The 26,521-nt window shown below is 40.4% G+C and overlaps 1 protein-coding gene across 11 annotated transcripts in view; it reads left to right on the top strand.

Annotated features, from left to right (window-relative positions):
- Nucleotides 1–26,120, top strand: part of PCDH1 (protocadherin 1) — a 186,578-nt gene extending 160,458 nt beyond the window's left edge. For 8 of the 11 annotated variants that reach the window (XM_069969187.1, XM_069969181.1, XM_069969186.1 and 5 more), the window contains exons 5-6: nucleotides 9,051–9,125; nucleotides 19,716–26,120. In XM_069969187.1, the coding sequence (XP_069825288.1) occupies nucleotides 9,051–9,125; nucleotides 19,716–20,122 (482 nt within the window). In that variant the 3' untranslated portion in view covers nucleotides 20,123–26,120. Of the gene's footprint in view, nucleotides 1–9,050; nucleotides 9,126–15,014; nucleotides 15,148–19,715 lie in introns of all 11 variants that reach the window. The other 3 variants (XM_069969191.1, XM_069969182.1, XM_069969193.1) reach the window with 3 other exon arrangements.
- The last annotated feature ends 401 nt before the right edge of the window (nucleotides 26,121–26,521 follow it).

The following is a 26,521-nucleotide window of genomic DNA, read 5'->3' as shown; positions in this document are numbered from 1 at the left end:
TGCAGGTTGCTAGCAGAGCAGCTATAAGGGGCACAAATAGTCGATCACCTATTTAAAACAGGATGATGGGTTGCCATATGTTATCTAAGATTAGGGAGAACACAGCTACTTTCTTGCAAAACAGCACCACCCTGGTCCCCAGGTTGTGTGTGGCATTGCATTTAAACTCTATTCACTTCAGTAGAGCATAGCTGTAAAGCCACACCCAAACTGATCACAAGATTGGTGCCGTTCCTGGAAGAAAACAGACATATTTTTCTAAGCCTGGACAACCCCTTTAAAGAGAACCAGTCACCTCCCTGACGGGGACATTTACATCTCCAAGAGCAGCCGAGTGATTTGTGTTAGATGGGCGAGAGGAAACTGGGCAGAGGACGGTGACATCGGTGGAATCATGGAATAAAGCAGATCCCATAGACATCTATTATGGGATCCGTGCCGCAATGTGCCTCCGCACTAAGTTATATCTTATTTTTTCGTGGCACGAATCGTGTGAATAGATGACTAGGATTAAATAAGCCCTATAATTGTCCTTGGTTGTGGATCCGCGACCACAGACAAATTTACGGGACGTGTCAATAAGGTCTTACAAGTGCAAATTATAGCAGTGAACAATGCGTGTGCATCACTACAGCTGTGTTCACATGAATATCATCTATTCATCATATCTGTTTATGCAAGGCAAGTAGTTCTTGCAGTGTTGCTGTTGTCTTACATACGTATGGCTTGGGAACCATAAAGTCTTCTAGTTTAAATAAGATTAATAGATAATGTTTAACCAAACCAGGACAAATTTACACAGTAGAGGGGAATAATACCTCACCACATAGGGTTGTATCTCTGGTCAGAGTTTCTTCACTTCTATGTGTTAATTTGTCAATGGCAGAAGCAGCAGCCCCTTCGGCTAGTGTAGTAATCATGGGAAATATGGCATTGTGAACGTGTGAAGAAAAGCCAGGTTGTGACATTGTCATACATCTGTGATCATCCGGATTAACCTAAACAGTGCGGCCTCCTTCAGAAGTCATTTATCAGTGTTAATGTGAAGCTTCCAGGGCAAGTCTCCGACTCGCAAAGTAAGCATCGAGACACATGGCTGCAGGACAGAGAGCGGCTCTGCTGACACTCCTGCACTGGAGGCCTACAGCGACGTGATGTTGACACTTAAGCATAGAAGCCATTTTCTTTGTACTGTAACTTAAAAGCTATGGACAACTTTCTTGCTAGGAAAAATAATTTTTACGTACGTTAATGCAACTCTGTTTTCTGAGTTTCTGGATACGATTAGTGTTGAGCGAGCACTGAAATGTGTACGAACCCCATTGAGATCATTGGAAAATTTCAGCATTTAACCAGGTGCCCCCTTGCTTGGAAGAGCGGAGGGTGTCCGGAGGGTGGTTAACCTACATTTTTAATTTTGTATATTTCATCCCTTCAAGAAAATATACAAAAATTAGAGTGAAAAAAATGTAACCGGTTTCTGTAAGACGCCTTAAAACTCCAGTAATTGCCGTTATACTGCCAGAGTTCTAATTGTGTCTTGCAGAAGCATCTTATAAAATGTTTATTGCACAACATCTTGTAAAACTTGAGATGCTTTGCAGCTGCTGTAGTAAAAAAAAAAACTGAAGCAGCCATACTTACCTGTCTGAACTCCTCCCGATCTCCTCTGGTGTCTGCTCCAGTCCTACGCTCAGCGATAGCCTGCTTAGCCAGTGATTGACTGCGTGGGCTTTCACTTAACAGGGGAATGTCGCTAAGGGGCATCTGGAGGAGCGCAAGTATGGCTGCTTTATTGTTTTAACTGTAAAGGTAACCTTAAACAGTTTTGAAGCTCCTGGCATCATAATGAATGATACTGTGTCAATACAGTAGCATGAATTTCTAAAATGCACAGATAGATCTTGATCAAGCACCCTGATACTCGATTAAGCAATATGCTGGACCGAACATGCACTATGCCACAATACAATCCTTATTCCATCCTTTCTTCATTTGCAGACCCTTTCATATACAGCTTGCAACCAGCTTTTAGTTTCAGGTGTGTCCCTTCCACCAATTCATACCGGATGTGAGGTTTGTATTACCAGGATGCTGCTGTCTGCTCTTACATACAAGTGCAGCCTTACGCTATACGGCCTGATTTTTCTTTTCGATCCCCATAAGAGATGCCTTTTCCCTTAAACTGACCGATACTGATGCTGCGGAATATTGTTACCCTCTCTCTCCCCTGCAGAACTGTAAAGTTTTCTTTCCCCCCTATCTATACTAATGGACAACCCATGTGATTTCTCTCTCCTAGATAAATATTTTACAGAAATCATTTGAACTGAAGAAACCTTGTGAAGTCACTTTCTTTTGTCCACTAGTTGTAGATGTCCAGTGAATTTTTGGTTCTTGGAATTTGGTATGGAATTATCCCAAGCAAATCGAACCCTACACTAAGCAGGGATGGGAGGCGAGAGCCTACATAGCCAAAAGCAGCGCACCATCATGTTTATGGCAAAGCAGTAAGACATTTAGCTATGTAAAGGAGTTATACAGTCTCTACGGCAGCAAAGTATAGGAAATGGAGACCATAGGTGCTTTATAGCTGGTTTCTGTATGATAGATGAAGCCGCAAACTTTCAAAGTGTAAAGTAGCAGTGTAGTCCTTTGCAATATAATACACACTCAGGCCATGTTCACACAGCCTAGATTTTGTATTTTCAACAACTGCAATGATTAAATAAAGCTTATATGCACTGCAGTCTGAGGGAATCCCGGATAGAGTGTATACACATAGTATACACTCCGGCCAGGATCCCTAACGGCCACACGGAAAACTGACATGTCAGTTTTTCAGTTTTGTGCGGCCGCTATTCATTGAATAGCACCCACAAAAGCCTGACAGGTCACACAATGGAGAGTGCGGCTCCGGCTGCACTCTCCATTGTGTGCTATGGTGAATTGGAATGCGGGCACACACTGATGTGTCCACATCCCAATTCAGCACAAAAGATCATCCGGCTGGTACTGCAGTATGATCTTCACTGACACCGGCCGTTCTGTAATACGGCCATGTCACGAAATGGCTGTTGTCATATGCTGTGTCAACCAGACCTCATAGAGGTCTATTAAAAGAGGGGACTGACCAGGCCAACCCCTTTTCATACACCCTTAAAGCCTCCCACCCATGGTTTTCATGAATGGGCATTTCTCTTAAAAATGTATTGATAATTTGACGGCTAAGTGCCACCACTTAAAGATGTGTCCCTACACAATCTGACACTGTCCATTCACTGTTAACTGTACAGACACACCAGTATGACCAATGGAATGGGAACGTTCAACTGTCCACGCAGTTATAGGTAGAGATGCTTCCATGAAGAATGAGATTATGTGTTAAATGATAAAGATGGCGGACCATAACATTTGCATGTGAACTATATGGAGAGATAAGAAAATCTGTTCACTTCATCAATCTTGGAGTGTTGCTTATTTACTGAAAGACAGTTTTGGAGAGTTGACAGGTCCTCTTGAATTATTATTTTTTTTGTGTGTGTGTGGGTGGGCTATATATAAGCAACCATGTCTGACTCGTATTGTCTATAATCCTTTCTCATCTGTCCTTGGTCCCCTAAACATGTGGGAACAAAGACTTCCTTCCCACTAGACAGGTGAATGATAGAGCAGGTGGTTTTCTTGGCCCCTGCCGACAGGCTGCATGCATTAGGAGTAAATTACTGTGGCATTGCCGATAATTTCAGGAGAATTACTGTCAATTCGAAGCTGTTAATTCTGTGGGTACTTTATCACCATCTTACCATATGCTTAATAAAATAAACTTCCAGTAAAACAAAATGCGATATTCAGTGCAAGCTTAGCAGTTATATTTTATTATGCCAGAGAGACACTTGCATGTATTAATCTTTGGTTAATGTGTCTTCAATAGGCAAGATCATCCCGTAGAAATCCCTAATAAAAAGCGTTCTGTGACATGGTTTCAATCAGGCCGTAAATGGCAGATCCCATCTAGTTACAAATACGGCGCTCCTGATAGCGGCCATCCATATTAGGTTATTTAGACATTTTTTTACGGTTTATATTTAGCAACCTGACAAAATAATTTCATAGTTATTTAGTTTTATACATGTCTGTGTCCACCAGAGGGCACCCTATATGTTTACTAGCCAGACCATTTAACATTCTTGCTGTGGGGCCTGCTGCAAAATCAAGAGAAAGGTGAAATAAGTATGTATAGATGAGCGAACCTTGAGTCCTTCCGAATCCGAACTTTCGGCATTTGATTAGCGGTGGCTGCTGAACTTGGATAAAGCCCTAAGGCTATGTGGAAAACATGGATATAGTCATTGGCTGTATCCATGTTTTCCAGACAACCTTAGAGCTTTATCCAACTTCAGCAGCCCCAGCTAATCAAATGCTGATTGTTCGGGTTCGAATGGACTTGAAGCCGAACCCGGTTCGCTCATCTTTAATAGACAGGTAAGCGTCAAAGTGTTCAGATTTACCAAATAATGACAAGAATACTGTTTTTAGAAATCAGGTATGCCTAGGGCTGCATTAAACTTTTACAGTCAGGGTGTAGCTAGGATTCATGGGCCCCATGGATCTGGTGCGGAAGGGGGGGGAGGGTTGCTGTCAATGGTGTGTCTTCCTGAACCCCATGCTCACTTCTCACTTGGCTCTGTGTTCCCTCGCTCGTGTGCCAGGAAGGCAAAGAGAATGCAAGAACAGTGCCGGAACCTCCTGGGGTGGTGGTGCTACTGCTGTGATCAGGAGAGGGCTCTGAAAGTGACATATCATGATGGCCTTCGTGCTCTGCCATCATGGTAGCTACGCCACTGTCTGCAGTCACCAACAATTAAATGCTTTACACTCTGGATCAGACGAACCAGAGTGTGCTAGAGAATACTAACCAAAATGAGCCCCAAATACTGACCAAAATACTGTGCATGTGATCTGCCAACCAATATGGTCCCATTGCTTTCCATATTACTAGCTGCTGCATACTTGTATAGGATTTTTCCCCAATGAAAATTTTTTTTCCCTTGCCATTTAATAGACACTAGAGATGGTCAGGAAAGTTAAAAAGCCGAGTTGTCTGTCTTTACTTCCATTGGCATTAATGGGAGTTGTATAAATTACGTAGCCTTGTGAGCTTTGCTATTCACTGGCACGGCAAGATACTCTTTCAAAACCCCAGCAGGTATGTAGTCTGCTCCTAAATTGAGTGGTCTACGGAACTGCCGGGAACACTATTCTGTAGCTCTTCCAATATGGACCATGACCATTTTGCAGGCATTAATAAACATTTTATAGAGTACAGTTACTAGCACTATTCATCTGATACCTGTGATATGTTTGGTTTTTATTGGTTGTTATACATCACGTGCACATTGTATTTTGTATATCACACTTTACCTGGCATCCTGACGTTATCACCTGGTCGACAAAGGGGGCGTGTCCCCGAAACGGCCGTCCCAGGACGCGTACACACCTGAACCCTCTCCCTCCCCACAGCATGTGAATTGAAATAAAGCCGCTAGCTGAATAGTCTAAGGGTGAGTGCTACTGCGTTTTTCTCCTCTACCACACAGTTACTAGCATACTTTTACAAGGAAGATAAGTCTACAGCTGGCCAGTAACACTATATATGGTACAATATGTTAATTTTCCAGAAGTCCGTTTCATGCGGAACATCATCTTTGGGTTGTAAAGTTCAACCCCAATTAGCAGTGTATTGCCTAAGAATGGGAGCACTCAGCCATCTAATGCTACTAATACATAATTTAAGAGCCATGTAATAGCTTCTCACATTTAGGTTTTAGAACCATAATGAAAAAGCCCAAGTAATACTGTTGGCCCTCACTCAGTGCTTTACACCTATGAAGAAGAAGAAAAAAAAGTAGTTGGCGGCCTTCCAGTATTATTATCTAAGTCACCCATCCGGTGTTAATATCCCATTGCCATCACATCCATTACAAGTCTTTTTATTGTGTTCTGTAAAGGGTTAAGAGTATCCCTATAAAGCCGAGTGCTTTGTGAGGTTGAGCACTGGGCTGTAATTGCTCGGAGCTTGGCGTGATCCCATCAGCACTGGCCGTCCCACCACTGGAGATGTTTTGTGGACGGGTTAATGATGGAGAATTTCCCAGGCCGCCCCGCTAACAGCGCACATACGCTCTGCATCTCATCATATTGAGCCCCGGTAATTACACATTCATAGCCTCCTTCAATCTCCCGGCAGGGTCTCCAGAGGAACTCAGCTGTACACCGAATTCTGGCTCTCTCCATCTCTTTAAACTCATCTATTCGCCTTCTGACTTGTCGTCTTCTAATATCGTTTTTATGCGCCTCCTCTTACCCAATCTCTATTCTCTGTCAGTCTTTTTTGATTTTGTGTCAGCATGTCTTTTCCTATAATCTCTTTTTCCCTTTTTATGATTTGGCTCTTTCATTTTCTTGAAAGGAAAATTGAATGCTTAAGCCTCGGCGAATCCACCGCATTGAATTGTAGAAAAGAATCTGAATATCATCTTCGGCCCACACTGCCTTGTAGATTTGGGTGCTGGTTCTGTTCCATTGTATGAGTCAGCGTTCCCTAATACCTGGCACTAGTAGTCCCGCTGATCGGCCGTGTGCAGAAGCTGCGCTGGAATAGACATTTAGCCTTTAGATTAATGACAACAAAATCAATAGCTTGTGCTGGCAGGCGAGTTGATGGCTCTTATGGCAGCCCGTGATGGCCTTGTAAGTTACCCCATACTCGAGAACTGTTAATGCGCATTGATAGCAAACAGCACAGCAGCTGATCTCTGCCAATAGCTTGCTCACAATTTCTTGATGCCAGAATACCACGACTGGCAGCATCGCAACCGCTGCAGGCTGATCTGCTATCTGATACCCCCAGGAGACCTCCTTCTCAACATGCTCATAACATTTCCTCACAGACGAAATCACAGCCACAAAGTGGATAATGGCATTTCTTTGACAAATTTAATTAGAGCCTTAAGTATTTTTCTGGGAACGGCTTTACTGTAAAGGCAACAGTTGAATTGATTTGGGATACTTGATTGAAGATTGCAAGCTCCCATGGCCAATATTTGCACTTGCACTTCAGAAAGCAGAAGACCTAAATCAATACTTCAGAAGTAACCTGCCTGTCTGGTGGATATACTGTACATAGGCTGCCCTAGTGCCATGCCCCCATAGTGTGTGTTCACACAATGGATTTTTCCATCTGGAAAGTTCAATATGGAACCTTGGCAGAAATCCATGGTGAATGCCCTGGATTTGTATCCTGATATGCCGTGGTTTTATTTCAGCATTAGTCCAATTCAATAGGGCAAATCCATGCGTGGTTATTAGAGATGAGCAAACCGGGTTCGGGTTCGAGTCCATCCGAACCCGAACGATCGGCATTTGATTAGTGGGGGCTGCTGAAGTTGGATAAAGCTGTAAGGTTGTCTGTAAAACATGGATACAGCCAATGACTATGTCCATGTTTTCCACATAGCCTTAGGGCTTCATCCAACTTCAGCAGCCACCGCTAATCAAATGCCGAAAGTTCGGGTTTGGATGGACTCGAGCATGCTCGAGGTTTGCTCATCTCTAGTGGTTATCATTTTTGGGTTTTGAGTGGAATCCCCATTGAAGTATACAATTCCCAAATGTTACCCAATCAATAAACTAGAAAAGTTAGCACCATTCTCTATATATTCAATATTTGAGCTGCACATTCCAAGTGTTCAGATACATGGGACAGTAGTGACAAGTAATGCCCACTGTCAGATAGCTGGTAACAAACCTAAGACTGGCCCAGAGAGCATAATGAGCCAGGCAAACAGTTTTGGCTTTGTTTCTTCAGAGCCTAATTGTGTATGTAATATGGATGACCGATAAGAAACAGGTCAAGGATTCAAGTGTCATCTAATATACCATATGTGTTGCCCTGTTTATTTTTAGATCTACCAATAAAAGTTAAACTTTAACCAATATTTTTATTTAGTATCTGGTAGATACATGCGTTGTCATCCTGCTTGAAAGTATTGTTCCTGTGTCTTTGATTTTTCTATGTACAAGAAGAGTAGCAATATTTGAGAAAATAGGTTTTAAAGGGGTTTAAAGTTCAAAAACGCTATTTTTTTTCAGAAAGAAGCAATGTTTTTTTTTATAGTGTTGTACTACCTCACTAACTTACTGATGAGAATTGTTATTTAAGAAATGTTTCCACGGGTAGTGACGAGCGAAATACGTCAGTGTTCGGCCATGTGGCCAAACGCAAACTCCCAGCAATTTCCTCATGGCTTCTGGAGAAAATGAATGCTGCCCTAGGGCTGCCAGGAAGACGTGAATACAGCCTATGGTTTTTTCCATGTTTTCCAGGACTCCCTTGGAAGGCATCCATTTTCTCCAGACACCATCAGTTGAATGCCGAGTGTGTGTTTGGCCACACATCCAGACACTAACATTTGTCCGGTGTTTGGTCATCATTAGTTTTGGGCAGTGTCTGATGTTGCAGCCCAGTTATTTTAACATCTATGCGGCTAAGCTAAAATACTAGACATTGTCCATGTCCATGACAAGCATGGCACTGTCCTTAAAGTAAAGTAGACGCTCTTAACTAATCTCATAGTACCTTTTTTTTTTTTTTTCATCTCTGTTCCACATCTTCTTCGCAATACAATTCATGCCTTAAGTAGCTTAGATGGGAATTTGAGAATAGGGTGCTATTTTAAGGGATTTCAGAACCATTAATCATTGGGGTGGTCCCTGTTGGCTTCTCCCAACCCCACCAGCATTGATTGATAGATCTTTCCTTCTTTGGATAGATTTATCAATCAAGGCCGAAGGGCAGACAGAGAAGCCAACTGGGCTTTAAACAGAAAGTTACTTACATCATATGAACCCTCAGAACTACCATGGAGGGAATGAGGTGATCACCAATCAATTTTATTCTCTGATTGACCCATTTATCTTCTCTCGAATAATTTTCCTCATCCTGAGTCACAGGTGACCACCTTTTTCCCTTCATGTCATTTCTGCAGACGCAGGGACCGCTAATGCAGATCTCCAGCACAGCGACCCTGCAGACAGCAGCCTAGATATCAACATCCTTTACTGTAAGTATGAATTGGTGTATACGAGGGAGATTTAAATCCCAGTCAAACATGAATTATTCCACAGCACCATACTGAGATTGTCATCACTCTCATTGGTCACTGTTACCATTAAAGCCTCACTGGCTAAATTCTATATTAATCTGTTTGTATGTTTTTTGAATTGTGGAAAGAAATCTGAGTACCTGGAGGATGTCCACACGAACAGGAGGAGAACATGTAAACTCCATGCCGACGTGGCCACCATGATGCCTGCAGATCCTGATATATCATCTGCCATGTGCTGGTCTTGTTATGAGATTATATATATATTTAGATTTCAGATTCTAGATTTAACCTCTTACATGCTGAAGTCTCTATTGACAACAGTATCTAAGAGATTTGTTATAGCAATAGGCTCTTTTTTTTCTGTCATTCCAGCAAAGCCCAAGATGTTGATGGGTTTCTATGGAAGCTAGAGGGTTAAAAAAGTTAAGACGCCATCTCATCATTACACTGACTTGCATAATATACTACTAAACAGGAGTATTGCAGTTTATTATATCAGCCACCAAGCAATAGTATCATCAAGTTCTCTAAAGCTTTACGACAGTGTAAGCTTCATGTCAGAACCACCTGCTGCAGAAATTTTCTACGGAGTCAATGGAAACTTTACCACTGCCACAATGACAATCCACCGTATACTCCCATTTCTGCTGGAAAAATTTGAAATCTCATACGCTTGCCCGCTACAAGTCTTCAGCTAAAATCTGCATCATTTCTGCCCCTTGTAATGTAGCCTCAGTGTCTTGTTGGAACTATGTGCCATTTTAACTAAATGGCCCAGCGGCCCCCTAGCTCTTGCTACAGCTGCTGTTCGATAGCTCGCTAAGGACCCCATCTTTTCTTCACCGTGCTGCCTCAATAGACAGTGACTCAAAGCTGTTCAGCGAGATCCCCAGAGTTTCCAGCATCACCCGTGCAGCTTCATGGAAAATATAATGCCTGATACTTTTCCTCCTCTACCCTGTTATTTCAGCCAGTATAATTGCGTGGGGTCTCCGAAATCCCTATGCTGGAATCAGTAAGCATATAATTATACTGAAGAAACAAGCCTCTGGGAATCAATTGCAAGCCTTCTCTCAGATGGTATCAGATCCATTCCCCCAATCTGCAGGCTGTAAATTATTTATAAAAGAAAACCTGTTCACAATGCATATCCAGTAATCTGGCATAGTCGTGATCAGAATTGCTGGATTGCTGGAAGTAGCTTTATGCGTTCGTATTGGCCATAGCTATACAACGCCCCTCAAATCTCCTAAGGTCCTCTTTAAAGTTGTGTACGAACAGTTGTTATATGACAACCACCAGTCTAATATTGTGTAGGTTCCCACCAAAACAGCTCCATAAATGCTGTTAAAGGAGAGGCCCCTGCCACAGAAATGGTTTGAGGAACACGAGAAAGGCTTTGAGGTGTTAACTGGGCCGATAGATCATCTGTGGGATCTCCTGGAAAAAAGTATGATCCGTTGAGAACCTACCCCGCAAGTTAGAGATCTGCTGCTAACATCTTGGTGCCAAATAGCACGAGACACCTTAAAGGAGAAGTCCAGTGTTTTCGAAATGCCAGCAGCCTGCAGGGGAAGGGAAGAAATTGGTTTCAAGTAATTTACCTCTCCCCATGCCCACGATGATCATGGGACTGTCCGCAGGACCCCTGCTGGGCTCCGGGATCTCCAGGGTGTCCATGTCACGACTCTGCTTATGGACTGGCTGCTTAACAAGTCGGTTACTGGGGTGGAAAATCTCTCCAGTCACTGATTGGCTGAGCGGCCAGTCCATCAGCCAGGACAGGCATTTCCCCCCCAAGTCATGGCTTCATCACAACTTGGGGAGGGGCGGGTGGTAGAATTACTTCCAGCAGGTGTCCCGAAGCTGCTCGAGCCGCTCACCGCGGGTCCAGGGAGAGATAAGTGCGTACTTAAAATCAATTTCCCCCCTTCAGGGTGCCGGCTTTTAGAAAACACTGGATTTCTCCTTTAAGATGTCCAGTACTATCTGGCACCAAGATGTTAGAAGCAGATCTCTAACCTGTGTGTTAGGTTCTCCATGGATCATACTTTTTTTTTCCATGACATCCCACAGATGATCTATCAGATCAATCATCCAGTCAACACCTTGAAGTCTTTCTCATGTTCCCCAAACAATTTCTGTGGCACAGGCATTATCCTGCTGAGAGATGCCATCACTATTAGGAAATTCTGCTGCTATTAGGGGGTATATGCTACAATAAGATTTAGGTGTGTAGTACATGTCAACATGTGACATCCATATGAATATCAGGACTCAAGTTTTCCAAGAAGGACATTGCCAAGACCATCACCTTGCCTCTGCCAACTTATCTTATTATTTCATGAGATGGCACCAGGATATTGCTATATCCTGGTGCCATCTCATACCCACACATGAAGTGCAAAAACATGATTTATCAGACCAGGCCACCATTACTCTATGATCCAGTTCTGATGCTCACATGCCCATGGTAGGCTCTCGGTGGTGAACAGAGGTCCCTATACACAGTAGGCTATGCTGCATTATGTGTTTTTATAATGTGCGCTAGTTTCTGTACCCCATATGCATTAATGAGCCTTAATGAGTGTTATTTTTTTTTTTCACAATCATTCCACGGCCCATGTCAGGGAATAGATCAATATTAAGGGCTTATTTTCATTTCCTGCATACTTCCCACACTTTATCTGGTGCCATTGTCATCACCTCATGGCTTATCAGTTATGGCTGATCAATAGAGATGAGCACAACTTGAGCATGCTAAAGTCCAGTCATTCAGCATTTGAATACCAGTGGCTGAAGAGGCTGGATACAGAACTAGGGAGTCCGGGAGAACATGGATATAGCCTTAGGCTATATCCATGTTTTCCCGGACTCCCTTATGTTTCATCCAACTACTTGAGCAACCGGTATACAAATGCTGAACGATCGTACTCAAGTATGGTCAAGTTGTGCTCATCTCTATTGTTCAATTTACCTTAGTCAACAATATGTTACTGCCTAATACAACCACTTAACTTTGTTTTATCAATGTATATGTAAAGTGAATTGTAGCTATAGGGGGTACAGAGGTGGCAGCCACAACACCATCTCTGCTCAGGATGTGGGGATATACTAGAATATCACACTTTCTAGCTACAGGGTTGGGGAATGTCTACCAGGCCCTGGGTGTTAAGCAAAGGGAGCAATGGTATAGCTCAATGGTCACAACAAAGTGAACTTTGCAAAGTAAAAAAAAAAAAAAAAAAATCTTTCAAGCTCAATCCATAGAGGTTGTGCTAAGGTATAGCATGCATGCTTTCTCTCTTCCCCCCACACCTTCCTTCATGATTGATATGCAGCCATCATTTATTTATCTGTACTACCAGACCATGCCTGCAGCACTGACCATGATATAGATTTAACATTGATCCTTTTTAAAAGCACCAGTCACTATACCACCCCCCTAGTTGCCATACAGTCATAGCTGACTGGAACATTGGGTTTGGAAGACAATGCTAGGTGAATTCCGTCCATAAGCCTTCCAATAGGGCTTATCTATGTAACTCGCTAGTGTGGGACATATTCATAGCAACTCGATCTTTGTGTTGGCTACGATGGCATAGCCATCAGGGGAATAGCACCATAGTGACAGGTACCCTTTAATACAGATTGCTATGATGTGCTTGTGCCCTTTTGAGCATGGGAGACAGGTGCTTGGGTTCTATCAATAGCCTGGGATGTCATATGGGATCTCATCATAGGTACTTATACATACGTCTGGAGCTTAAATACTGTAGCTGCTTGTTGGTTAATTTGCATTATTGAAAATACATGATGGTATTTATGGGTCTGTGGTTCCATTTAAGACCAAGCAGAATCTATATTGATAATATACACCATTAAAGTTGGCAATGCTATCACAGTCCGTACAGACAGCAGGGCGTCATTACACTGCGCCTACGTAGGGCTATTGAACCCCATTAGCTTTTTTGCCCTTCTGTTATTTCTAAAAGGTTTGGTAAGCATTCTTTTGGAGACTCCACTAGTTAAAATGGTTTTCCTATTGTTTTTCTGTGTTATTATTCCAAAGGTTCTTCCTCTATACTGATGAATCTCTTCTAGACTTTAAAAAATGGTCCACGCTTCTGCTCCTCATTTGCATGTCTGTTTCCATATTCCCTTTTGGCTCTCGCTATGCTTCATGCTACGTCTAGCTTTTCTCCTTTGGGCCTCCACTTGTAATTTTAGATTATCCCAGAATACGTGAAAAATCCTGCATTGTTGCCAGTAGCAATCGCAGTAGCATATCTCGCCAAATGGTCCTGCAAGCTTCTGATTCTATTTTCCCCTCGTTTTAGCATGTTGTAAGTGTTCGGCTCTGTAAATGAAGTGTATGTGTCTAACGCAGAAATGGCGCTACATATAAATGGCCATGAAATTGAGAATGCCGTAATTGCATTTGTGACAATTGCATTAACAGCTTGAATGGAGTAAATGTCCAATAATTTAGGTAGACAAGACAGATATTTAGAGCCAGCTGCTTTGACGTTGTAGCAAAAAAGCAAATGAATAATCATGAATGGCCATTGTAAAAACCTTAGGATGGTTAAAATCCTCATTGCCTAATTTAGGTAAAAAATGTGTATCTAGATAATAAGAGCAGAATAGGTATTCCCGTAAAAAAGCCCTATAAGTATTAATGTGTTCTGCATCTAACAACCCTTCACTTCTATAGTTTTTACCTTGGGGCTGACTGGCCTATTGGCCTTAATACTCATGAGATGATAATTCACTGTATAGAAACAGCTATACACAAGTAACATTGGGTTTTATCCATTACATCTCCATTGGGTCTGTAGGGCAGGGTTATAGGTCCGGTAAATAGGCTTTTGAGGTTATAAGATTGACTGTAAACCTAAAGAGGCTGGGTTTTCCATTAGGGAAAGCACAGATGGATTACACCGTATAGCTTATGAGCCCTGGAATACAAAATACCAATTCCCGAAATTGTTAGGACCAAGAATTAATATTATATGTGGTAATGCTTCTTTATGGGTCCTCTTTTCCATGGTGTCATATCAAATATGCCACTGATTCAACCGGTTGCTATTGGTCTTTATACTCTACCATGGGCAACTAGCCAAGCTCCCACGTTGCATTCCAAGGACACCCATTTTTCTCTTGCCCTTATATTTTTAAGGAAACCTGTGATCCTTTTCATGCTGCCTGAACCATGAGCCTTTAGGTCAGATTATGGTGGCTCCTTCCTGCCAGGCTAGCCTTGACTTATGGGTCAGTCCCTGTTAGGGTATAGAGCAAGACCTACTACTCAAAATAGTGAAGAAGGAAGAAGCCTTTGGGGACCACCCTATGGTTCATGGTCCATACAGCATGAAAGTCATGACAGGTTCCCCATAAGAGATGTCGAAGTGGATCGTAGAGAGATGAAAGGAAAATTCTGCCTTTCACTTCTTTCTATGATCTATTACTACTTTTACGTAAAGCAAACAAGTGCAAACCATATTTTGAATTCGGCTCTTGTTTTTAATTTTACAATCAATAGATACAAGAAAGGGAAAGCTGACAAATGGGAAAGATTTTATTTTTTATTTTATTTTAAAAGATCGAAATTATTTTAGCAAGCAAATGCAGGTAAGAGGGCGCTAAAACCAGTCAATGTTACTAGTGTATTTTCTAGCACAGGCCATCAGCAGGCTAAGGTAGACATTCTGTATGTAAATGTACACGTACACCTATGTTACAAGTAAGGAACAATGTGTGTGTGATGTACCTTCTCTCCCTGTCTCACTGGCCGTCCTCTCTCTCTCTTTATCTCTTTCCTATACATGCGCACTGCCAAAGGGAAGAGCGGTGAAAATTTCGATAGTCCGCTAACCCGGGACGTGCCAAGATTAGGCTGCGGTCTGCCTCATTATAAGGTTCTAAAGTCTGCAGGGCAGGCGACTCTGCAACCCGCGATGTAGAAAGGACTCTGGTAAATGACCTTATGTTCCTCTTCTACTCACGTTACATTGTTTTAGTGAAGACAGTGGTGTGCAGTCTATTGTAGTTTTTAGGCCCCCATAATAACCCATAGGGTTGAACACTATAGCTTAGCACATTCGCACAAGCATAGTGCACACATTATTATCGTATTATTGTCACCAGGATACTGTGGAAAATGTAAATGGCATGTCATAAATCTTGCTCATGGTTCTTTTTTTCAGAAGGGCAAACTTGAGCAGAAATTGGGTTTTATGGTAACTACTCACTATTCCATTAAACTATCATGGTGGTACTTGGGAATATGTTTGTGGTCAGGGTTCATTGACCAAAGAAAATTCTCCATGGTCATGACACCTACTGAAGAAGTGAACTCTAGAAAAAGATATTGTATCTTCTCATATCTACACCAATAAAGTGTTGGCCGACAGTTTTTATGTTTTTGATGTTTCTTTTTATTCAAAAGAATAGTCTAAAAAATGTAGGAGTGATGATTGTATGTACCAGTATGTCTCCCCCCCCCCCCCAATAGGTTGAATAAATGGTACAAAAGTGTTAATGGAGGCCGTACGGTATAGGCTCAGTTAATCCTCAAACAAAAGACCCTTCCTTACTGTCAGTAGCTCCTTATTCCATTGGAAAATTTGTGCCGTGATCTGAGATTCTATTTCCCTTGACATATTGTGATCAATGACCATTTGTTCCCCTTAAGGCGTATTTTCTGGCTATCAGATCACTACAGGGCATAGCATTTAGGTTTATTCCAAGGACACCCATTTCCTTTTTTTATAGTGCTAAATCAGCATTACCATTTCAATTTCTGTTGAGCAGGGTTCAGATCCTGGTTGACCTTGCCCGTAAGGCTTTCTTGCTAATATTTCACATATTAACTGTTAACATATCCTGGAGCATGATATCCTGGTGTAGCTGTGATACAGTGTGCTCACGGCTTCCATGAAGCTTTATATTATGAATTGTGGGAAGATACTAGAATACAAGGACTTGAAGAGAAGATAAGATACTTGTACAATACATATGGTCCACCTGTATTACCCCTTTCTGTGCTCATCCCCTCAAAAAAACTTGTAGCACACTAAATATTCACAGATAAACTACTTATCTGTTCCTTCTCAGTCGGTAAAGGTGGTTGTACAATTTCAGTAGCTGTTTTTTCTGAATTCCCTGCTTGTAAAAACATCAGGCTCAGTGGGGAGAAGACGGTTAGCCAATGTCTATTAGTTAACCAGTCAATCTCTCCAAAAACAGAAGGCTGGTGGAGTTGAAATCCAACGTATTTAACCCTTCTCTAATGAGATGATTTCTGGGGAGAGTTGCCATACACGTAAAACCTGGGATGGGGATCCTTCGGCCCTGGAACTGTTGCAAAATTACAATTCCCATTACACCTGGACAGCTAAAGTCAAAGCTTTGGCCATCCGTGCATGATGGGAACAGTGGTATTGTAACAGTTGAAAAGCCAAAGGTTCCCCATCCCTGCTTTAAACAGTCGTCCAACCTTGCTGTAGTCGATGGATTTGGCCAACTTTTAAGTACAGTGTATAAGGACTTTTCCACTGGCAGTAAATTTTCTATCTTGAAAGGGAACCCCCATTTTGAAGCATACAGTACAATGCTAATAAACTAAAAATTTTAAAAGTATCTAATGAAATCTTAGCTATTCAGGTAGAGCAACAGTAACTCGTGCTGAGACTATAGATATCATTTGTATTCTCAGAAATTCCCTTTGAGACGCTCAGCCAATCAGTGTGCTGTCCCATTGCGATGAACTGATTGGCTGAGCACCATCATTAATGCGGAAGCTGGAGAGCGGGCAGGTAATGTATAAACTTCATTACATGTCCGGCAGCTGATTAATCAATAAGGTGGAGGGGCTACATTGTCAAAGCGGATTGAAAATCCGTAACGAGAATGCAAAGGCCTTAGGGCATAACTGTATCACATATTGCTGCGGAACGTATGAACGCAGCCTGAAGGTTTGTTATTGTAGTCTTGTATATTGGTATCTTAATTGTAGAATATGATTATATTAAGGGAACTGGAGCATCATACATAGAATGTTATGTTGCTAAATATGCTTTTTTGTTTCTAAAGATCTCTGTATTCTATGTGTAACCTTGTAACTATCAAGAGAGAGCCTGGGGATGCATGGTGAAGAGGTGGAAAGAGGAGGGGTAGGAGGAGGGAGGGTTGGGACTCTTAATAGCCCAGGAGAAGGGATGCACCAGCTGTCAAACAGACAGAGGCAAATGCATTGCGAACCTTAAGGGTCCCCAAATCATCGCGTTTATTGTTCAGCAAGAATAGTAATTAAATGTTTTGTTTTGACGTTTTGATGGGGCATCAGGGCCGCCTGTCTGTATCTTACAAATACTTTGCAAACAGTTACATCAAGCTGTAGCTTATTTCACCTTTGTTGCATCACAAGGGATCAACTTTTGACCAGAATGAGGAGGAGGAAAAAAAAAATTGTTGTCAATTGTACCAATAGATATTTTTTATTAAGAAATCTAAAATCGGTATATGCTAATAATATACATGCTCTGAGTCTGGTGCTTCCCGCTGGCTCTTAAAACAACACTATCAATCACTGCATATTTTTACATTCATTTTTCGTCTCGAAATTGACTTGTGCTTTTCCCATACAGACCTTTTTTTTTTTTTTTTTTTTTTGTCAATACATTATGCAAAACAAATTTTAGCAGTATCATTTGCAAAGTTAGGAGCACCAGGTTGCAATACATGTTGGAACAGACGGCTCAGCTTTTACTGCAGAAACTGAGATAAGAGAATGAAACGAATGTGCTTACTCTGTAGATTCAAGTCTTGATCTGGACTCTAATCGGGCGCATGTTCTGTATTGTGACCCTGGATATAACCTCTTCTCCAGACCATATAGTCTTGATAAAGCTGGCTAAAAGCCAGTGTGGGACTGGGGTATCTGGGGCCCACCAAAGAAAATGATCCTGAGGGCCCACCAGTGAAGAACAACATGTAACACAGTGTTTGTGCAGGTTCTAAAGCTAGGGGCCCACCAGATGATCCTCTGGTACTCTGGTGGGCCAGTCCAACACTGCTAGAAGCGGGTTCTTCTTCTTCTTTTTTTTATTTAATATATTTAATAATATTTGTGTAAAAACTGACAGATATAGCCCATGGTAGGACAAGCAGTTTTAGTTGGAATAATTTAAGGTGCCTTAAGCCAAAACGAACAGTGTTGGCTATGGTGCACAAGTTCGGATAGTACTGATTATACCCCCCCCCCCCCCCCCCCCCCCGAAAAAAAAAAAAAAACTCAAGAGGGGCTAAGTAGAACAAAGCAAACTCTACCTCCCCCTTCCCCACTGCCACAGTTATGGCTCTATTACACCAAAAGATGTCTGACAGATTATTTTACAGATTATTTTTTTTTTTTTTTAGCCAAAGCCCGGAGTGGATTGGAAAAGAGGAGAAATCTATCTCAGTCTTATGTTTACGACCTGTTCTCTGTTTATAGTCCGTTCCTGACTTTGGCTGAAAAATCTGTCAGATAATCTGTCAGACATTTTTTTGTGTAATAGGGCCCTTACAATAGTGCCCAGCCCTGCTGCTCCACATCTGTCTTGATACCAGGAAATCCCTGCTCAGCCTGTCACTGGCTCTAGCAATTTTCAACCTCAGCCACTGATGGTTGAGCGGCCACTTCCTTGAGTCAAGACAGATACCAAGAATTGCTGAGAAACTAAGAAGGATTGGGTACCATTGGAAGATGAGGTACAGGGTGGGTGGGTTTCTTTTTTCTTTTTTTTTTTTAACCTTCCTTGAGCACAAAAAATAATAGTCCCTGAACAAACTCCTTCAATGTCTCCTTTTATCAATATGCAGACTCTCAATGTTATAGACAAGTTTCAGCTTGGCCTCCTTGACTCGGCAGGCTTTCAATAACGCTGGGATAACAGTGATGATCGATCTTTATGAATATTATTATTTTTTTCCACTTGGAGGAGCCAAATTGGTATTGATGGCATTGATTTCTTGTAACAGATTCTCTTTACTGTTGTACCATCTTCTCTGTATAGTTTTTTTTTAATAATTTGTTAAATGTGGACATCACATAACATGGTAGTATGTTATGTGTTGCTGTTGGTGCGACCAGTGCAGTATTGTAGCTATATATACAGTATATGTTCTTTGCATTAGCTATTTTAGTGACATTGCCTTGGGTTACATAATTCGACAATTAAATTCTTTGGTCAATATTTTCTGATCCTCTTGTTTTTGCCATATTGTGGCAAGCAGTCCCATTTGGCCCGCTTTTGTTACACACTTTTATAGCTTTTTCTATAGCATGCTGTATACTCTAAGATCAGTGGTCAGATTATTATTCGAGATATGACTCAGCTTAATTTCTTATAGTATATGACTCACAGCTCAAAGAAAACACTTTCGTAACAAGCGAGAGCTCTAGGGGTACAGGATAGGTCATGTTCAGTGATAAGTTTGTTAAATCATTGAACCACTAACAAATATTCTTTCTTTTTTTTCTTCTCCACTTGTCTTCAGATCTCAGACCACTACCTGATGTAGCCATGACGGGAAACTGCACGCGGGAATGTACAGAATACGGACACTCTGATACTTGCTGGATGCCCGGCCAGCCATCCCCCAACCGCAGGCCCAAGAATGCCCTGAAGCTCTCCACTTTTGTGCCTTACCAAGACAAGGGGAGTCCAGAGCAGATTGGCAATGGGAACCCCAGAATTCCAGAGGACCGCATTGGAGGCAACAATAACAGCACCACCAAAATGGCCAACATCCAGCTGTTACCGACTTACAGTGCCTTTACCAGTAACAGCCATGAGCCATGTACGGACTCCCCTATGGAGGAAATCCCACTTACCCAAACGGCTGATTTCCAGCACGCCACAACTCCTTCCTCCCAATCTGCCAAAAGGGAGATATACCTGTGAGATACGCTTTTTGGCATGGTTTGAACTTGAAGGAGCAAAAGAAGAATTGGGAGATTGACAGACTTAAACCAGGCTAACTTTTAAATGAAGGAGACGTTATAGAAAGGAACTATAAGACAATTGCTTTATGGTCCATGCAACTGCTTCTAGGCCTATGCCTATTTTAATTTTTAGTGTTTAATTTTATTTTTTTGGTTCAGTTTTTCCATTTTTATTTTATTATTCCTATGTAAAATTTTAAACAGCCCTCTACACAGACAATTTATTGTCGTAAAGGTCAGAACTGGATATAGAGAGGGGGAAGCACATTTTTCTTTAGCAGAAAACAAAAAAAAATGTAGTTTTTATATAAAAAGGGAACTTGCATTATGTTTCTCGGCCAAAGATGAGAAACTGTAAAGCAAAAGTGGACTTTATAAGCCATTGTGGTTTGTGTCTGAGAATTCTTAAGAAGGGTGTTCTTGGTGCTGTCATCCCTTCTGGTACATAGGTTGAATGTCCTCATTTATAGGAGAAATTCCTGTCTCTTTGTGGTGAATGAATGACAGTTGGTAGAGGTGTTTTGTTTTTGTTTTACCTTTTATTTTTCCTTTTTTTAATTTAAAATTTTTATTTTTGATTAAACATTTGGCACTAGGCTTAGTTCAAGATTCTTCTGCATATATACATGTATACATAGGCACATTCAGAGACTCTCAACTTCCCATTGGATATAAACCATAAGGTTCTGCTCAGGTACATCAGTAACTGGCTTCGTAGACCTGTGTGTCAAAAATTTCCCAGACTCCCGTCTCGTACATGATACTTAAGTTTCTTTTGACTTAAATTTCAATAAATTTCTCAAGAAATATTTTTGATATAAAGCCTATTAAGGTATTTTTTTCCCCTTCAATTAACTTCTTAAAAATGGCATGCTGACTTCTTAGCTTGTTGTCTTAACATCCATGCAGTGATCCATTAATTAGATGGTGACTGCTGTTTTAAGGTCAGTTTCGGTAAAGAAGGTTATTACATCCGATAAATACTTTTATAATAGTTTATGTAATGTCACCAGTTTTGTTTTTGTTTTTTCATTTACTGCATGCTAGTGCTAAAAAGTAAGGACTACTCTGCCTTGAGCCATACTCGATGGAGCTAGGCAAATTTCTAAAGATACTCCCTTAGGTTACGGTTCACAACTACATTTCGTAGGGGGGGTCTAGCAATCTTGTGAAATATCTGAGTGGTGTCAACAAATGTCCTTAGGTGGGGGGGATCTTATATACCAAAGGTGCCAACTGAATGAGTACGGATGATTGCAAGGGACAGCCTGATGGGGACCAAACTGTAATCTATCTGCATATCCAACTCATCAATAACAGGGTAAGCTGCGAGTTTGACTGGCCGTTTCATGTAGACTTCTGTAAATACAACCCCTTTGAATGAAGATTAAGTCTGCCTGATTTCAGCTTTTATTGTTGCAAGAAACCCTTTTTCGTTCTCTTTATTTATTGTAATTTAATTTTGACTACACTCTGCCAAATGGCCCACAGCCGGTTGGGTCGCCTTTGGTTCCAAGAGCATGTAGGCTGGTGTATTCAGTGGCATTACTTCCTGTTTCTATTTAATGGGAGAGAAAAATCTTTAATACCAGAGTAGAAAGGTTCAATTCTGTGTGTATATTTCTGTAATACATACTAATTTGCACATAATCTCTGCCTAGATTTGCTAAGTCAAAGTTGCTCCTTTTATTTGTTTTTATTCTTCGACTGTAACCACGAGCTCTGATCTGACAAGTTTTTGATGTTTTTTAGCTGAAACAGTTTACGATTCAGTGATTCTTCAATGTGTTTTGGGGGAAAAGCAGCAACCACTTTAGTATAAAAACGAGATTTTGTATCCTACGAAGGGGAGGTGTCAATGTGGCACTCATTCGCCATGTTACTTTTAAAGGGTTGGGTTGCTACGATTTCTTTTTTTTTTTTCCATTTTAATACACTGAGTGCATGGAAAAGAGAAATTGGAATGCTTTGTATTTGACTACTGGTATTTAAAGGACATATAGCTTAATTTCCCTCATACAACATATGGTATAATGCTGATCCATATTGTTTGGTGCCACAGGAGCGATTGTTAAATAAAAATGTAAAATGCCCAGATTCTGACTTTTATATGGTGTTGTCTTAGCAGGTGCAACATAATCTCCACCTAACACAAACCATCTGTTCTTGTCACCTAATACTACTACCCCTCCTCTATTCCTCTATGATGGATTACCTTTTCATGTACTTATAACTTTATACACTGTTGTCTATTGTAGGCATTTTTTTTTACTTTTAGTTATGGGCAACCATTAGTTAACAGCATTTTTTTTTTTTTTTTTTTTTTTTTGGTGGGGGAAAATAAATCTGGTTTCTTTGGGCTGCTGTATTATGAGTCAAACTAGGAAAGGAAAAAATAAGTATTACTCAGTTCCCTGATCCTGTGCTGCAGCTGCAATGCTTAGGCCTACTTTGACATAAAGGAGGGTTGGAATAAAATGGCTGCTCAGCCAATCGTTGACCATACTATTGACTACGCATTGAGAGGGAACCAGGAAGTAGAGATTAATAGGAACCCAGTAAGCATGACAGCAGAAGGAGCACAAGATCTGGGAGGCGAGTAATTTTTTTCACTGCTTTTAAAAAATAGAATTACCCTAATAGACAACGCTTTTAACACAAGTCGTAATGTAAATCTTCATGTAGACTATAGGTACTGGTAGCATATTTCTACAGTTATATTTCCTTTTTAGGTACTAAGCTCCTAATCCCCTTATTTCCTTCTATAGTTCAAGAATAAATGTCATGCCTGCTGCCACCTCTTGGTGGCTCTTAGAAATTAACTCTATACTGCAACTTGAGCATTGTTCGGTATTTGAATACCAGTGGCTGAAGACGTTGGATGCAACCCTAGGGAGTCTGGGGAAAATAGTGTTTGAAGGTCAAAATTTCCTTGAAGAATTTGGGTTAATGGGAAGTACATTAGCACATTCTGCTCAATTGAACAGTAGCACATTATGCAATAGTTCCATTGCAGATTTGAACACTGTCGAAGAAGATAGGATGGGTTATCCAACTATGAGCAAAAGGTGATAGTCACATTTACATTTGGTTTTTTATTTTAAGTAAAAGTAGTGGTTCTCCTTCTTACAAATATAGTCACCAATTACAAGATATTGGGGGCAAAACTGCCTAAAATTGCAAGCGTAGGCAACTATATAATTCTGAAAGAATCACCTGTAAAGCTCCAACCAACATTTTGATGGAGGGTTTACGGACCTCACATGGCTTCCTAATCTACAGAATTGCCTTCACTCCAAGCAGTCTTAAGAGAGGATATGGAATGCCATATAATTGGAACCTACACTTGACTATAACCTCGGGTCAAGCTGAGAATATAAACCTTGGTGTTAATGATTTGGTTACAATGGCTCTTGTGGAACATACATTCAGAGTAGGAGTTCTTATTATGTCACTAATTCCCTGTGATTTCTTTTCTTGTTTTCTTGAGCCTCTCTAAAAATGGCTGCTGTCTTTGTTTCCAGATGTATTTTAAAAATCAGAATTCTATTACATATATCAGTTATGATAAAAAAACATTCCACAATAATCCAAACATCAACTTTTTTTTTTCTTTTCTTTTTTTTGCGTCCTCAACCTTCAAGATTCTGTTCCCATCACAGTTTTTCATCAGCGGTCTATATAAAGTTAATTTTTCATCACACATCAACACATCACCAGTCTGGAATGCTTTGCTTTTACTTAATAACCGCTCCTCTCTTCTAGCGATACTTTATATCCATTCAGCTAAGAGACCTGTAGAAGAATGAAAGATTGACAATTTTTGCTCTGCAAGTCAGGGGTGACTGTGTCAGAGCTGTGCTATGCTCCCACATGATCTAATATGACATCTCTAGCACACATCTCTGTCTGGGTAGGCTCTTAATTATCCATTCCTGTCTCTCATTCACTTGCAATGTAATTCTTCACTCGCCTCCACTCACCTCTTAGCTCTCTGCTTTACATTTCGGGACATACATCGCTCTTGCATGTATAATTGTCACTGCATTTTAATGCGGGTGAGATCTTGTTTGCGAAGAGTCTATTTTTGTGGTGCAATCATTCTTGACATTTTAGAGCCGAGTTGGACAGCTCAGGTGTCTGACACCTTAGAATATGACAGCTGTCGAGAAAATTGCTAGGCCAAATAAGTAGTACACTTGTTAATGTCTTCCTTGCTAGAAGAAACTTTTGAATGGATGGCATGCAGAGCATGATGGGACATTTTAGCTTATATACTGTACTGTAACTATGCGGTCCTCATCACAAAAGGCCGTGTGTTTCCATGCCAGACGAGTGCATCACAGACTTCCTCTGGGGTCGGACATTTCTAGGTATAAAACAATTGCCTATTGTAAGGAAATGGCTATTTATATGTTTTATGCTATGTTGTCATTGGAACTATGATAGTTCTTGCCACTGCATGTTCGTCTAAGTGAAAGAGCAAAATCAGATTTTGAATTGGATGGTAAAAGGTTAATTTACAAGCTTACTTAAGCTATAAAATTATCATTTGCATGTCATAAAAGCCATTTTAACCAAGTTCACTGGCAAGTTATCAAGACTATGGTTTTAGTATTAAGTCTACAACCTGGTGACTTTGACCCCATACCTTACAAACGCTTTCTTCTTTATAATGTCTTTTAAGATGAATGCATTCTGGGCATGGACCTCGGTTATAGGAAGTATCATTTCTGGCCAGGCTCTTGGTGTCTGATAGGATGTGGATAAAAGTTGAACAGATATATAGATGACATCTTTTTGCAGAGATTTATATACACATACAAGAAAGGTAGTCAGTGTTATATTTCACTCCGTACAGTCTGGTAACGGTACTTAAATGCACAATCCCAATCTGCTTTGCTTCACAATTCTTTTTTTTTTTTTTTTTTAATAGTGACACTATGTGTCAAATATATATATTAATCCTAAAGGACCTAATCAATCCCCTAATTTATATGCCATGTTCATTCGGTTACATGACCCTGTTTTCTAAAATTGTATGTGCAATATGAGGGCAGATCATTTGCCCCATGAAAAAGAAGTTCTTGCATTTTCAAACTTGCACTATGAGCTCATAAAACATTTATTTTCTGAGGACAAAAACCAAAGGTTAGAATTTGAACATGATGGGAAAATTGGATCTCCACTAGCTACATTTGGCAGAGTAGTCTGATACGGAATGCAAAGTTGTGAAAAACCCACAAAATAAATGGGTGTATAAAAGATAAAATAATCAAGAGCCTGTTTTTAGATTTTTAGTGTTTCTTTTTGCCCTCTGACCTAATAAGGTTTTGGCAATGTTCACTAATGTAAAGGGGCTAACACGAAAAATTTAATTTACCTGCTTGTGATGCTGCCTTGTTTTGTACAGTTTTATGTACATGAAAGTGTTGCTTTTTAATATAAACCTTTAAAGAAATCTATATATATAATTAAAAAAAAAATAAAAAAATCCCCCACAAAAAAACTTGACTGAAAATATTATGGCAAAGTATGTAATTGTTTTTAAGATGGGTAAATTAATATGTATAATCAGAAGCTATCGTTGAAGTTTTCTCGATTTCTAAGTATTTGATGTATTTTCCCAAGTTATCCTGAACCTTAACCTTTCTCTCTGGGAAGTTTATTTTTCTATCGTCTCTTCCTGTTTTAATTTCATATATACATATTTTTTTTTTTTTTTTTTTTTTTGGTCACTCCTACTTCCTATTTTATTTTATTAACCCTGTGAGCACAATCATTTTTTTTATTATTATTTTAGTTTAATTTTGTTGTTTCCTGTTTTAATTGTTTCAGCATGGCAAGAATAAAACAAATTTGTGGTCTGTCTATTACCGTTTTTACTTTTCAGATACATGAAAATCTTTCTGTTCTGTTTGCGGAGCTGTCAAATAAAGAATTCCATTGTAATTATACTCATAATGCTTCATAATGACTCAAATATTATGTGTGAATCCTTTTTATTTTTCTAGTGGTAGTGTGGGGGGGGGGGGTAAAAAGTTTACCATTGTTTACTGTGCAGTAACAATTTTTTTTTATTTATTTTTTTGCATTGTCTGATTTTATTTAAGTTGCTTATCCAGAATTATTATTGTTGTTTATTATTATTATTATTATTATTGTTATTATTATTCCAGTATATTGCAATGATTTCATGGAGCTCCGCTCCCACTGAGCTGCGCTCTCATCCAGTCACCAGCCACACTGATCTTGAATTTAGAAGCTCTGTGATTTCCCCCCCCCCCCCCCCCCCCTATTGATCTTCTTCCTGACTCAGAATTTAAGAGAAAAATGTTGCATGGGCAACCTCTTATCT

The sequence above is a fragment of the Dendropsophus ebraccatus genome, chromosome 1 (genome assembly GCF_027789765.1).
Source record: "Dendropsophus ebraccatus isolate aDenEbr1 chromosome 1, aDenEbr1.pat, whole genome shotgun sequence".
NCBI classification, from domain to species: Eukaryota; Metazoa; Chordata; class Amphibia; order Anura; family Hylidae; genus Dendropsophus; species Dendropsophus ebraccatus.
The sequence above is the reverse complement of the archived record's forward strand: the minus strand, read 5'-3'. Positions and strand labels throughout refer to the sequence as shown.